The 12,340-nt window shown below is 55.2% G+C and overlaps 1 protein-coding gene across 7 annotated transcripts in view; it reads right to left on the bottom strand.

The window, feature by feature from the left end:
- Positions 1-12,340, bottom strand: part of CTIF (cap binding complex dependent translation initiation factor) — a 237,028-nt gene that overhangs the window by 152,859 nt on the left and 71,829 nt on the right. For all 7 annotated transcript variants that reach the window (XM_079784588.1, XM_079784589.1, XM_079784593.1 and 4 more), the window contains 3 exons: positions 11,288-11,359; positions 1,462-1,535; positions 628-732 (listed from right to left, as the gene is read on the bottom strand). In XM_079784588.1, coding sequence (XP_079640714.1) covers positions 628-732; positions 1,462-1,535; positions 11,288-11,359 — 251 coding nt within the window. The remainder of the gene's footprint in view (positions 1-627; positions 733-1,461; positions 1,536-11,287; positions 11,360-12,340) is intronic.

Genomic DNA, 12,340 nt, shown 5'->3' with positions numbered 1-12,340 from the left:
CCCAGAGAAGGAGGGTTAGAACTTCCAGGTCCACCCCCTGATCTCTGGGGAGGGGAGAGGGCATAAGATCGAATTAATCGCCAGTGGCCAATGATGTGATCAATCATGACTATGGGATGAAGCCATAGAAACCCAAGAGGGCAGGGCTCTTTAAAAGGGGAAGGCAACAGTGATGCACGAAGTAAGGAGAGGGTGAGACATCCCAGTGTAAAAGCAACCACTACACCAGTGGTTCTCAAAGTGGGGTCCCAGGACCAGCAACAGCCCTGGGAATCTGTTAGAAACGCACATGCTCACACCCCACCCCAGACCTCCAGACTCGGGGGGTGGATGCAGGGATCTGTGTTTTAACAAGCCCCCGGGTGGTTCTGGTCAAGTGTGAGACCCACGCACTAGGCTCCTGACGTGCAGGGTCAGGAAGGGAGCGGGCAGTGTGGCTGAGGGATGCAGGAGGCCAGGGAGCCTGCAGGTCTGAGGCCATGACTCATCTGTGTGTCCCTCAAGCAGCAGGACCGCCTTCCTGTCCAGGGAAAGGCCCCTCTCAGCTCTGGTGCAGCCACCGCTGTTCCCCCCCTCCCCTCCCCCTCTGTAAGAGCCCCCTCCACACCCCGGCCGGCTGCCCCTTACCCTTCACGGTCGATGTGTGCCAGGGGCTGCTTGGGCGTGTGTCGGAGCCTCCGGTGGAACTGGGTGAAGTCCAGCTTTTCAGGCTGCAGGTCCCAGGTGGCACCACTAGAGGGCGAGGGAGGGCAAGAAATGAGAGGCGAGCGGGAGGCGACAAGCCCAGCCAAGGAATAGAGCCGAATGGAGCCTGGGTGTCAGCTCTGGGGACTGTCCAGGGGGGGGGGGGGGGTGTCTGGAACCTGATCAGAGCCAGGCAGAGCGGAGCGAACGGGCCATGCCACCCATGGCCTGAGGGGTGGACACCAGGGCAGGAGCCCATTAGCAGCCCCTTCACGGGCACTGTCCCCTCCTCCTCAGGAACCCTGGCCAACACCTGCTCTTCCAACCTGGTCCATCAGGCACCTTCTAGAGTCTGAGCCACTGAAAACCCCTCCTTCCTCCAGATTTCCCTGCTGCCAGCCCCACCAGCTGTGACCTTGGAGGGCGGGGCGAGGTCCCCAGCCACAGCTCTCTGTCCCGACCCACCCCAGGCTGCCTGACACCCGGAGCCACCTCCTCTGCTCCCCCAGTCCTCCCTCAGCTCCCTCTTCCCCCCTCTTTCTTTTTCCCTTGGATACTCTCTTCTCCTTCTCCTTCCTCGGTCTCCTTCTCTCCTCTCCTGACCTCCTTCCTCTTCAGCCTCATTCTGTGAGCTATCTCACGCCCTCTGGGTTCTCCCGCTTCTTCATCCGTGAACTCTCAACATTTCCCCAGCCCCCAAAAACCCCACGGGGCATCAGGACACGTAAGCTGGGGTCCCAGCCAGAGCCACACACCACACAGAAGACTGGAGCGCACCTGAAGGAGTCGAAGGTGTTGGCAGCCCAGATGTCTGTGCCCAGCATGTCCAGAGAGTTATCCTTGCTGCCGTTCTAGAAGGGGGCAGGGAGGAAAGGAAGGGGCAATGTTATTGGTTGGCCGGGACACCGAGAACAAGTGGGTGAAGGCCGCCCCAAAGCCCAGTCCCAGAGGGGGCTGCACAGGTCTCCCTGCCCCCTGGGCTGGTCATCTTGGGCAGCTGGGAGGACTCAGGTGGACGCCTACCCTCCGCCCAGGCACGGCTGTCGCCTTGATGGTGTTTCTGGAGCTGTGCCATCAGGTACAGAAACGGCTCGGGTCTCGCTGCCCCAGGCCATGGCTCTCTCCTCCAAGCCTCCACATGGACGAGCGGCCCCCAGGCACACTGGAGGGTCCCCGTTGGGGTTGACTTCCTACTCCCTGAAATCAGGGAGCACCGAGAAGCCCCCGCTGACTAAGGCTATGCCAGCAACGGGATTTGTCACCCCGCTCCCGTCTTCACACTCAGATAGTTCCCGCGTGGCCCAGCCACAGACGGAAAACACTCTACGCGCACCAGCTTCTGTGATATGGCTTCTCTGCCCTCCCTGCCTCCACTCCTGTCGCCACACCTCCCTCGTTAGCCCTGCTGTCTGCTAGCCATCCTCTCACTCTTTAAAGGCCAAACTCCCACCTCTGCTCAGGCTGAACGTGTACGTGCCTTGCGACCCAGGCCTGTGCTCCGGGGGTGAACATGCCCGAAACGTGGGCAGACATTCACCAACAGCATGCAGCACAGAGGAAACCACTGAATGCCCACCGTCTGACCACACAGATCCACTGTGGTGTGTTCACATACTGGACTATTACACAGCAGTGAGGATCAACAAGTGAAAACAGCCCAGAATGGCATCAACACATCCCACATGGAGTGAAACCCAGGAGGCCATGGTTCGTCCCTGACCCCAAGTCCATTTTAAGCTCCTCGACGGCTACCTTCTCTTCTGGTGCCCCAGTGGCCCAGCGAGGCACACAGTACGTCCACCTCAGATGCCTGCCAACCGAGTGAACAGATTCTACCCTGTAAGTGGGGCAGGCGCCAGCCAGCTGCCTGTGTGTCTGAAAGACTGACTCACAGGTTAGGATGTCAAGAGCAATCTTCTGTCCGAGGGCTGCCGATCCAATCAAAGCCCTTGAAACTGGAGCAGTGCCTGGAGAGTCCCCCTTCTTGAGTTCTGGACACCAACCCTCAAAGTCTGCAGCCCCATCACATGTGCACATGCACACACACACACACACACACACACACGCACACACCACCTGTGCCCCAAACCCTGGTAGTGCCCAGAAAAAAATCAGAAAAGCCAGAGGGGCAGGAGCCTGGGGACAGATGGACCCACACACAGGCAGACTGCAACCTGATTTCTGGAACTCAGCAGGAGCCAGATCCACCTCACCCTCCAAACTACCCCGCGCCCGCTCCCACCAAGGACCCCCACAGAGGGTAGGACAAGCTGTGGACAGAGAAGAAGGTGCCCAGGGCTGGCTTGCTCCCAGCCCCCCTGCCTCCTCCAGCCGCTGTTTGTGGCTGCAGAGGTCTCGCTTCCTCCTGGGCGCACAGGTAACGCTGTGTCGGTGTGCGGCGCGCACGCAGGCCCGCCTGTGAAGGGCTCCCAGGCCGCACACGGCTGCCGGAGCCATGGGGCTGTATTCCCCTTTGGGCCACTGTGACGTTCCTGGACTCAGAGGAAAAAGCAAGTTTCTCTCCACCCCCTCCCCCAGGCTTCTGTTAGGATCCAGCTGAAGACCCTCCGTTCCTTATTCTGCACTCTCCTCGACACTTGTGCCCCACGAACCCACAGCACGTACAGCACGTACCCCGGTGCACCCTTCCTGACGGTTCCGCTGCAGAGCTCCCCGCTGGTGTTCTAGCAACACTGACCTGCTGGCCCTCAGGTGTCCGTGTGCAGCCGAATCACCCGGGGAGGGGAGTGCAGCTGGAGTGGTCCATGGACCATGCTTTTGGGAACAGTGGATGTTTTTAAAAAGAGTTTCATGGGGAGAAAAAAAGTTAAAAAAAGGCTCCCTGGTCGAATGTGTGGGACACAATGAGCTCACGAAATAAATTATTTAATTGCAGAACTTCTCAGTGCCTTTATTGGCCTTCCATGGATGCTGACTCTTCAAATGGGTGGCAGGATAGTATGCAGTATTTCCCAAACTCTTTGGGCCAGAAATCTAACCCACCCTTCCTCTTTATTTCACAGAGCACATTGCAGGACTAGGGTTCCATGGAACCCCGCTTAGGAAACAGTCATCTAATGCTCTCTCTGTTAGCTCACTTCCCCAGTTAGTCTGCCATCTTGTCAAAGGTAGAAACCCTGGCTTGGGCCTAGCTGGCGTGGCTCAGTGGTTGAGTGTTGACCTGTGAACCAGGAGGTCACAGTTTGATTTCCGGTTGGGGCACATGCGTGGGTTGTGGGCTTGATCCCCAGTATGGGATGTGTAAGAGGCAGCCAATCAGTGATTGTCTCTCATTATTGATGTTCTGTCTCTCTCTTCCTCTGCCTTTCTCTCTGAAATCAATTTAAAATATATATATATATATATGTGTATATATATATATGTGTGTGTGTGTATATATACATATATATATATATATATATATATATATATATATATATATATATATATATTAAATAAACAAACCCTGGCTTCACTTTTTTATTGTATCTGCTTGCCCATCCCCTCCCCCACCCCATCCTAGCCTTGGGACCCAGCATCATCCATGAGCTATTATTTATCAAGGACTCAGAGGCCAGGCACTGAGAGCTCTCCATGAAGCCCCCCTGGCTTCTTCAGGAACACTCTCCCATCTGCAGTTCCCGGGCTGGCCCTGGTGAGCACCGCTGGTCTCTGAGCCCACCCTGCCCCAGCTCCGTGGGCCCGGCCCTGCTCCCAGGTTGCTGCAATGCCCAGGCTTCCAGAAGCCCATCAAAAACAAGCACCCTTTTCACAGGATCATTGTTAGCACTTAAACGCGGCTGCACTCTTCACAACGGCCCGTTACTGGCAATTAGGGGCCCCATGCCAGGGCGAAGCATGCTGCTCTCAGCGCGACCACAGAGGGCTAATGAGCACTTTAAACCAAATGGAAGCGGCCTGCCCACAGGCAGGGAGATGGAAGCTGCCCCCGAGAGGCCCCCGTGGGAGCACAGCTACCCCAGCTCAGGGGAAGACAGACCCCAGGGGATGACAACAGCAGACGAGGCAGCACTCACGGAGGCCAGGCACCATCTGAGCACTTCACCTCTGTTACAGCCCTAGGAAGCCAGTGTTATCACCCCCATTTCGCTGAGGAGGAAACAGACCCGGAGAACTTGTCCATGTTCACAGAGCCAGTCCCAGAGAGACCCTGAGTTTATGCTCTTAACCACTGCAGTGAGCAATTATTCTGATAAATTCTGACCCCACTGTAGATTTCTATAATGCAGTCATATATCCATCCCCACAAATGTTTGGGTCCTCCAAGTCCATCTCTGTCGTGTTTGGGAAGGCAGTGCTGGTGGAGAGGGTCAATCTGCTATCGTGAAGTTAGAGGGACTATGGGGAGTGAGCTGTCTGAGTGAATGAAACAAGGTGGGAGTCAATCCCTGTACAGTAGAAATACATGCTAAGTCAGTGTAATGGAGGGAAAAGAACCCTCTTCTATGCTGCTTTCGTTTCTTTATTAACATAACTAAGAATGATTTTTGTTTGTGCATGTGTGTGTGTATGTGTGTGTATGTGTGTTCACATGCACGCGCGTTGACAATGCTAGTCTGCAAGGGTTTAGAAACTAGACAGAACCTGGCTGAAACAGCTGGGTCTAAAGCTGCTCTCAGGCCCAAACGAAACGAGACTTTAGGGTGACTTGGGTTTGCTTCAGCAAAAAAGAAATAAGAAGCCAAGTGCAGAGGGAGGTGGGGAAGGGCAGTGTTGTTCAAGGAGAAACAGTTGTGTCGTGTGTGTGTGTGTGTGTGTGTGTGTGTGTGTGTGTGTGTGTGTGTGTTCATTCAGCACCAAGGACAGCACCCACATGCAAGTGGGCAAGCCTATGATGGGCCCCCAACAATTTAACCCCCTTACAGTAGGAGGGCCCCTGAGACGGGAGCATGGCAGAGCAGAGCCAGCAGAGAGGACCTCCTGGGAGGCGCCAGCGCGGAGTCCAGGAGCAGGGAAGGCCATTCCTTTCACTCTGGAACTTCTGTGCCTGTCTGTCCCTTCTGTCCCTTCCTCTCTATCCTCACGGTCTTCGAATTAAGACCCAAAAAGACCAGGGAGAGGTGGGAGATCATGACTACAGCCTATGGCCAAGTATATCTCCCCTGAGTCAAGGTCACTTCTGACACTGACTGACAATGATACAGTCAAGATGCAGAAGTGGGTCTTTGCCGGTGTGCTCAGTGGTTGAGAGTCGACCTTTGAACCAGGAGGTCACAGTTTGGTTCCCAGACAGGGCACATGCCTGGATTTCAGGCTCAATCCTCAGTGGGGGTTGTGTGGGAGGCAGCTGATCAATGATTCTCTCTCATCATGGATGTTTTTCTCTCTCTCCCTCTCCCTTCCGCTCTGAAATCAATAAAAAATGTTACATAAATGGAATTGAAGCATATGTAACTTTGGGGACTGGCTTTTTTTTTTCCCCCCAACTCAGCACCATTCCCTGAAGGTTGTGAGTGGCAGGAGTTGGCTCCTCTCTATTGCTGAGTACCACAGCTTGTCCCGCAGTCATGTGCTGAAGGACACGTGGGCTGTTCCCAGTTTGGGCTATTATCACTAAAGCCGCTATAAACGTTTGAGTACAGGTTTCTGTGTGAATGTGAGTTTTCATTCCTCAGGGATAAACAGCCAGGAATGCAATGGCTGGATCATATGGTTCTTGCAGGTTCAGTTTTTGAAGAATCTACCCAACTGTTTTCCAGAACGGCGGTACATTTCCACCAGCAGTGTGTGAGTGACCCGGCCGCCCTGCACCCTCACCAGCGCTGGGCGTTAATTACAGATGATCTTACAGGTGTGTACTGATGTTCCCTCGTGGCTAATGGTGTCGAACATCTCTTTGTGTGTGCTTATTTGCCCTCTGTATATCCTTTTCGGTGAAGTACGTGCCTTCGTGTATTTTGTCCATTTTTAAATTGGATGGTTTTTAATGTGGATTTTCGAGAGTTCTTTACATATTCTAGATACTAGTCCGATTTCACATCTCAGTGTTGACATCTTATGGATTGTCCCCTCTTCATTCAGTATGAACTCTTCCCAGTTCTTGGTATGACAGGTGACTTTTGATTGCACTCAGGACACTTTGGTGATATGTTATGAGATTCTGACTCTCACTGAAATCTGTTTTTAACTGGCTTTTCGGATGCCACCCTGGCAGGGGAAAGGGGTCACAGCCACAATATAAGCAGTCCAAGGGTGGCACTGTCGTCACAGCTGGTGGAGGTGAAGGTACAGGTCCCCATATGGTCCTCAATGACCCTGCCATGGAGGTGGCCTTCTTACCACTGGGCAACAGAAGTCCTAGTTCTCATTAGCCCTCCTCTGACACATCCCAGCAGGGAGGGGAGGGTGCCTCACTACTGCCGGGTGGGGTGCAAGTCCCCACCCTAGGTGCCTACAGGTATTATCTCCAATAATACCATGGGGAGCGTAAGGGCCCTTTTACAAGCCAGCAGGGAGGCAAGTTGCATCTTCCTACTTGGCTTTCTCTGACACCACCCCAGTGGGGGAGGTTGAGGCACCTGTCCCAGCCGGGCGAGGGTGAAAGTCCAGGCTCCCACTGGGTCTTTGCTGGCGTGGAGTGGGAGGGGCCACGGTGTTCCCTGTGCTGTTTGGCTGGAGCAGAGCAGCTATTGTCTAAAAGTTTTCTATCCTGCTAGATACCACCTGCCATCTCCTGGGTCAGAGTCAATGTTGGCACCTAGGGTTTACCTAGCCTGCAGGTTGGCATAGGATTCAGAGTGGGTGGGGGAACAGCAGAGAAATCTGGAAAATACAGACCTCCTGTTGCTCTGAGCAACTGTTTGGATCCAGTGGTTATTTCCTGGAGACAGAGAATGTAGACAATGAAATACATTCCAGAGAGGCTCGGAGGTCTGCGTGGCCCAAAGCCTCATTTTGCAGAAGAGACACTGGACGGCGTGCCACACCTGGGTCGGCATCTGTTCTCCTGACCTTTGGGACACTCTCCTGAGGCTTCACGTTGCTACCGGGAATCATGATGGAACAGGGAAGTGCCCTTCTCTCACGCTCCTGGGAGTGTGGGATCACAGGCTGCCGCCAGGACTCGAAGACACCATTTCTGACACGCCCCCACCTTTCCCAGGGCTCTGCAAGGACCCGCCTGATAAGGAGGTGTGCTCATTAGGTTCCCAGCACGGTTTCATCACCTTGCTCAGCAGCCAGCACGGCCAGCCAAGCCCTTCAGCCAGGAAGTCCTTCCAAGGTCTAATCATAGGCCCTGCCTCTGTTGTGAGCATTCATTTTCTTTCCTGGGCTCCTCCGTGCAGACGGAGAAGAGCGGCTCCCTCCTGACCCCACACAACCCGCGTACGCCTGCAGCTTTCTTCCCTGAATGCTAAACCCCATGCCGGAACCTTGAAATGTTTTCCCATGATTTTCTCTAAATCATCTTCATGCAGCCCTAGCCGGTTTGGCTCAGTGGATAAAGCATCGGCCTGTGGACTGAAGGGTCCTGGGTTCAATTCCAGTCAAGGGCATGCACCCCAGTTGCAGGCTCGACCCCTGGCTCTGGTTGTGGCACGCGTAGGAGGCAACCAATCAATGTGTCTCGCTCACATCGATGTTTCTCTATGTCTCTCCCCCTCCCTTCCACTCTCTCTTAAAAAAAAAAAATCAATGGAAAAAATACCCTCAGGTGAGGATTAACAACAACAAAAAACAATACATCATCTCCATGCATTTCCCCCAACATGATGGAAGGTGAAAACTGTATTTATTCCTCCTAACTAAATTTATGACGAGGTGATGGACAAGTTCTCATGGAAAGAGGCTGCCAGGATGCCAAGGAGTCCTCCGTACAGCTGGCTCCCAATTGCTGCAGTTGGACAGGCCTTCTTGGGACTGTGTGTGGCCCATTATTTTTAAATATATATTTTACTGATTTTTTACAGAGAGGAAGGGAGAGAGATAGACAGTCAGAAACATCGATCAGCTGCCTCTTGCACACCATCCACTGGGGATGTGCCCGCAACCAAGGTACATGCCCTTGACTGGAATCGAACCTGGGACCCCTCAGTCCGCAGGCTGATGCTCTATCTACTGAGCCAAACCGGTCTTGGCTACACAGAGCTTTCTGGGCAGAATGCAGCACCTTAGCATCCTCTGGCCGCCACCTTTCCTGGGCACATGGGGCCAAGGTAGGGGGTCAGGGGCAGTGCCAGGGCAGCCCGACACCCCAGTCTCAATTTAACCTGTTTCCCACTGGAACTAATTCTCCCCCATGGGCAACTGTGGGGAAGTAGAAGTGCCCTATCATCCCAGTGACCTCAGAAAGCTTAGCAAGGTCGATGTGGCCAGAGGCATAGGGCCCACGAGGGGCTGGCTGCATGGACTAGATATGGGCCAACGCCAGCATCATTATCAGCACCTACTGTGTGCAAGGCCCTGGGCCAGGGGCAGTCAGGGAAGCAGAGCCAGCCCTAGCTCCCATTTTTGGGTTGACCAGCTGGCTGAGGGCACAGGCAGATGCACATGGAAGAGTCTGATCACATCATGAATCTGCCTGGAGGAGAGGCCAGTGGGTGTGCTTGTGGGGCGGGCAGCTGTCCCTGAGAGCTGGTCCTGTGCCCCGACATCTAGTGGACCAGGTTGAAGGGGGCCCTGAATCATGCATGGGCCAGCAGCATCCCATCGGAGCTGCACTCAGCAAACACACTCTTCAATGGGCAGCTGTGGTTCTCCCCTCCATCAGGGAGCCACTCCGTGTGGGCAGGGGCAGCTGGTGAAACAGAAACCCTGACCAGCTCTGATTCCTCCAGCCGAGGCCCAGGGTGGTGCTCCCGCTGGAACGTGAGCCGTCGTGGACCATGGGGACAAAGGCAGCCCCCTAGATAGCACAGAATGAGAAGCAAGGAACTTGTCCCGACACTATGGAGCTGCAATGCCAACCCCGAGCACCCACCCAGGTTGTACTGAGAGAGAAAGAAGCTTCCCCCTGGTTTACATCACTCTATTTTTGGTACCCTAATGAACTGAGTCACTCATGTCTAAATATCAGGCCTTTCGTCAGTGAACCCAAGTCTTCCTGACCTCAGGAGACCCCATTCCAATCCAGCTGCTGCCTCTCGAGCACTGTGGTGTGTAGCATACGGGTCCCAACCACAGCCTTCCACCCAGGGGTCTGACTCAGGCCGCCTCCTCTGCTCCGCCTGCCCAGGCTTCCTAACTCTGGGACGCCTGAGGTCTGGGCCACCTTTGGAAACTTGCATCTCCTGCCCTGCACTGGGCACTTCTTCACACATCATTTTGTCCTTCTAAAGAGCAAGGCTCCTGAGGGCAGGGGCCATGCCTCAGGCCCACCAGGGCTTAGCACCAGGCCTCTGCACTCCCTGGCTGAGGAATCTACAGGAAATCCTTTTGCAAACACCTTCAACTCTTTGGCCTGCTGAGCTGTGCTCGGCTCTGGGCAGCTTCACACAGCACTGGGGGTGTGGCCATACCAAGCTCAGGCCACTCAGCCGTCCCTCTGACCCCAGTCACCTCTCTGAAGTCAGGAACAAGCTATTGCAGGAGCCCTTCAAGGCCCCCTCATCTCTCTGGACAGATGCAGTGTGAGGCTGGGCTGGGGGTGGGGAGTGGGGGTAAATGTGTTTTTTTCAGCCTAGGGGTCACCAGGGATGATTCTGGAAGACTTGCCGCCTCCTGCTCTCCTGGCCACACAACGCACATAGGGGTTGGTGTCCTGGTCCCAGGACAGCTGGCTGCTCGGGAAATGGCCAGGTCTCTGACACCTCACCCCCCCCCCCCCCCCAGTCTGCCCCTCCAGGTCTTCTGCAAACCTAGAGCAGAATCTCCAAAGTGCCCCACTGGCACCAACCCCCTAGGAGTCCCACTGTTTGGGGGACCCATCATCAACATGAATGTGTGGACCTCCAGTTCGTTCTACTGCTGAGTAATATTCCGCTGGGAGCATGGATCACATACCACTTTCCATCCTCCTCTCAGTGGACATGTGGTTGTATGCAGGTGTTTGTTATAATACCAGGTGTTGGTTATAATAGAGGCCCAGCGCACGAAATCGTGCACAGGTAGGATCCTTAGGCCTAGCCTGTGATCAGGGCCATCTTCTGCCTGGCTTGCCAGTCCCCAGTCCCGCCCCACCGCTGCTACCCACCTGGTTCCCCTCGCCAGTCCCCAGTCCTGCCCCGCCGCGGCCACCCACCCTGGTTCCCCGTGGTTCCCTGTTCACCGTCTGGCGATTGGAGCCTGTGGGCCGGTGGGGGTTGGGGGGGGAGAGGGACCGAGAGGTAATCTCTGTGTTCTTAGGAAGGGGTGCCTCACTGTGGGCTGGGTATTCAGGGAGAACTTTCCAGATGGCAGTCGGCACCCATTGTCTTCCACTTCCTGTGTGCTCCACCCTCCACTCCTCAGGAGAGCCATGCTTTTCTGGCCTCCAATCCACTGTCGCCCGCAGGCAGGGAGGAGGCATCAGAAAGAGCAGCTGGACCACCAGAGGGTGTACGGGGACCTGCAGGGTCACCAGCGATGACCATCATGGGCCAGCCCAGAAACCCCGACAGGCAAGACACATGATGACCCCCGATGGGGCAGAGCTCTTCCCTACCTGCTGCGGGGGGGCTCGCCCTCGGGAGAAGGGACAGCTGCTGTCCAGTTGCCGGCTGCAGTCCGCTGTCCACTGCAGGGGAGAAAGGAGGGGTCAGTGATGGCAGGACATGCAGGCTCAGCCTCACTCAGCCCGGCCCCCCAAGGCATGGCCCTGTCCTCCTGCCGCAGAGACAGTAGAGAATCCTGCTCGGCCATTTCAACAGCAAATCCTTCCGACCAGCAGGCCCAGGTTGGCATCTCTGAGTTCCATGGGGAGGTGACCCTTTGGTACACGTGGGGAAGGCAACCTAGATTCCCTTCACCTAAGCCCACCGAAGTGATGAAGATCCAGCTACACTCCAAAGTCAACCAGACGTGACACAGGGTCACCGTGAGTTTTGAACAACGGGCACCATGTTGGCCCATTTGACCACCTCCAGCCACCCTAGCCCTCTACAATGTCAAGGCCAGAGCTGGAGGTGAGGCATGTGTGTGGATCTTCCTGTATGCCCAGCTCCAAAGGACGATGGAGCTATGGACCGACAGGACAGCCTGGCCTTGGGGAAGAGCCCCAGACTGGCCAGCAGAGTCCAGACCCACAACTTCCTGCTGACAGCTTAGAGGCCTGATGTGCCCCAAAGTGTGTCCCACCTTGACCGTCCCAAAGCCTGCCACACTGGGGTCCCTGGACCTCACTCTCCACCCACTGAATCAGACTCTGTGAGGGCAGGGCCTGGGCATCAGCATTTTGACAAGCTCCCGAGTGATGCACCAGGAGTTTCAGAGCCACTGATACCCATGTGACCTCCCAGGCTTCATTGTGTCACCTACACAATGGGACAGCCAGGCTGGGCGGCTCTGCAGGCTGCGATGAGGACGTCTGTAAACCATAATACACTGGCGATACGGAGCAGTAGTTAACAGTGGGGCTCTTCCTTGTGTGATGCTGTCGAGCTCCATGGTGGTGGTGTTACTATTGTGTTAAACGTCCGCTGGCCTCACAGGCTAAGGCTGCTGGACATGGACCTTGACCTACACCTTTACAGGGAAAGCACTCTCTCTCTGCCTGACA

The sequence above is a fragment of the Cnephaeus nilssonii genome (assembly GCF_951640355.1).
Source record: "Cnephaeus nilssonii genome assembly, chromosome: 11".
In the NCBI taxonomy this organism is placed as follows: domain Eukaryota; kingdom Metazoa; phylum Chordata; class Mammalia; order Chiroptera; family Vespertilionidae; genus Cnephaeus; species Cnephaeus nilssonii.
The sequence above is the reverse complement of the archived record's forward strand: the minus strand, read 5'-3'. Positions and strand labels throughout refer to the sequence as shown.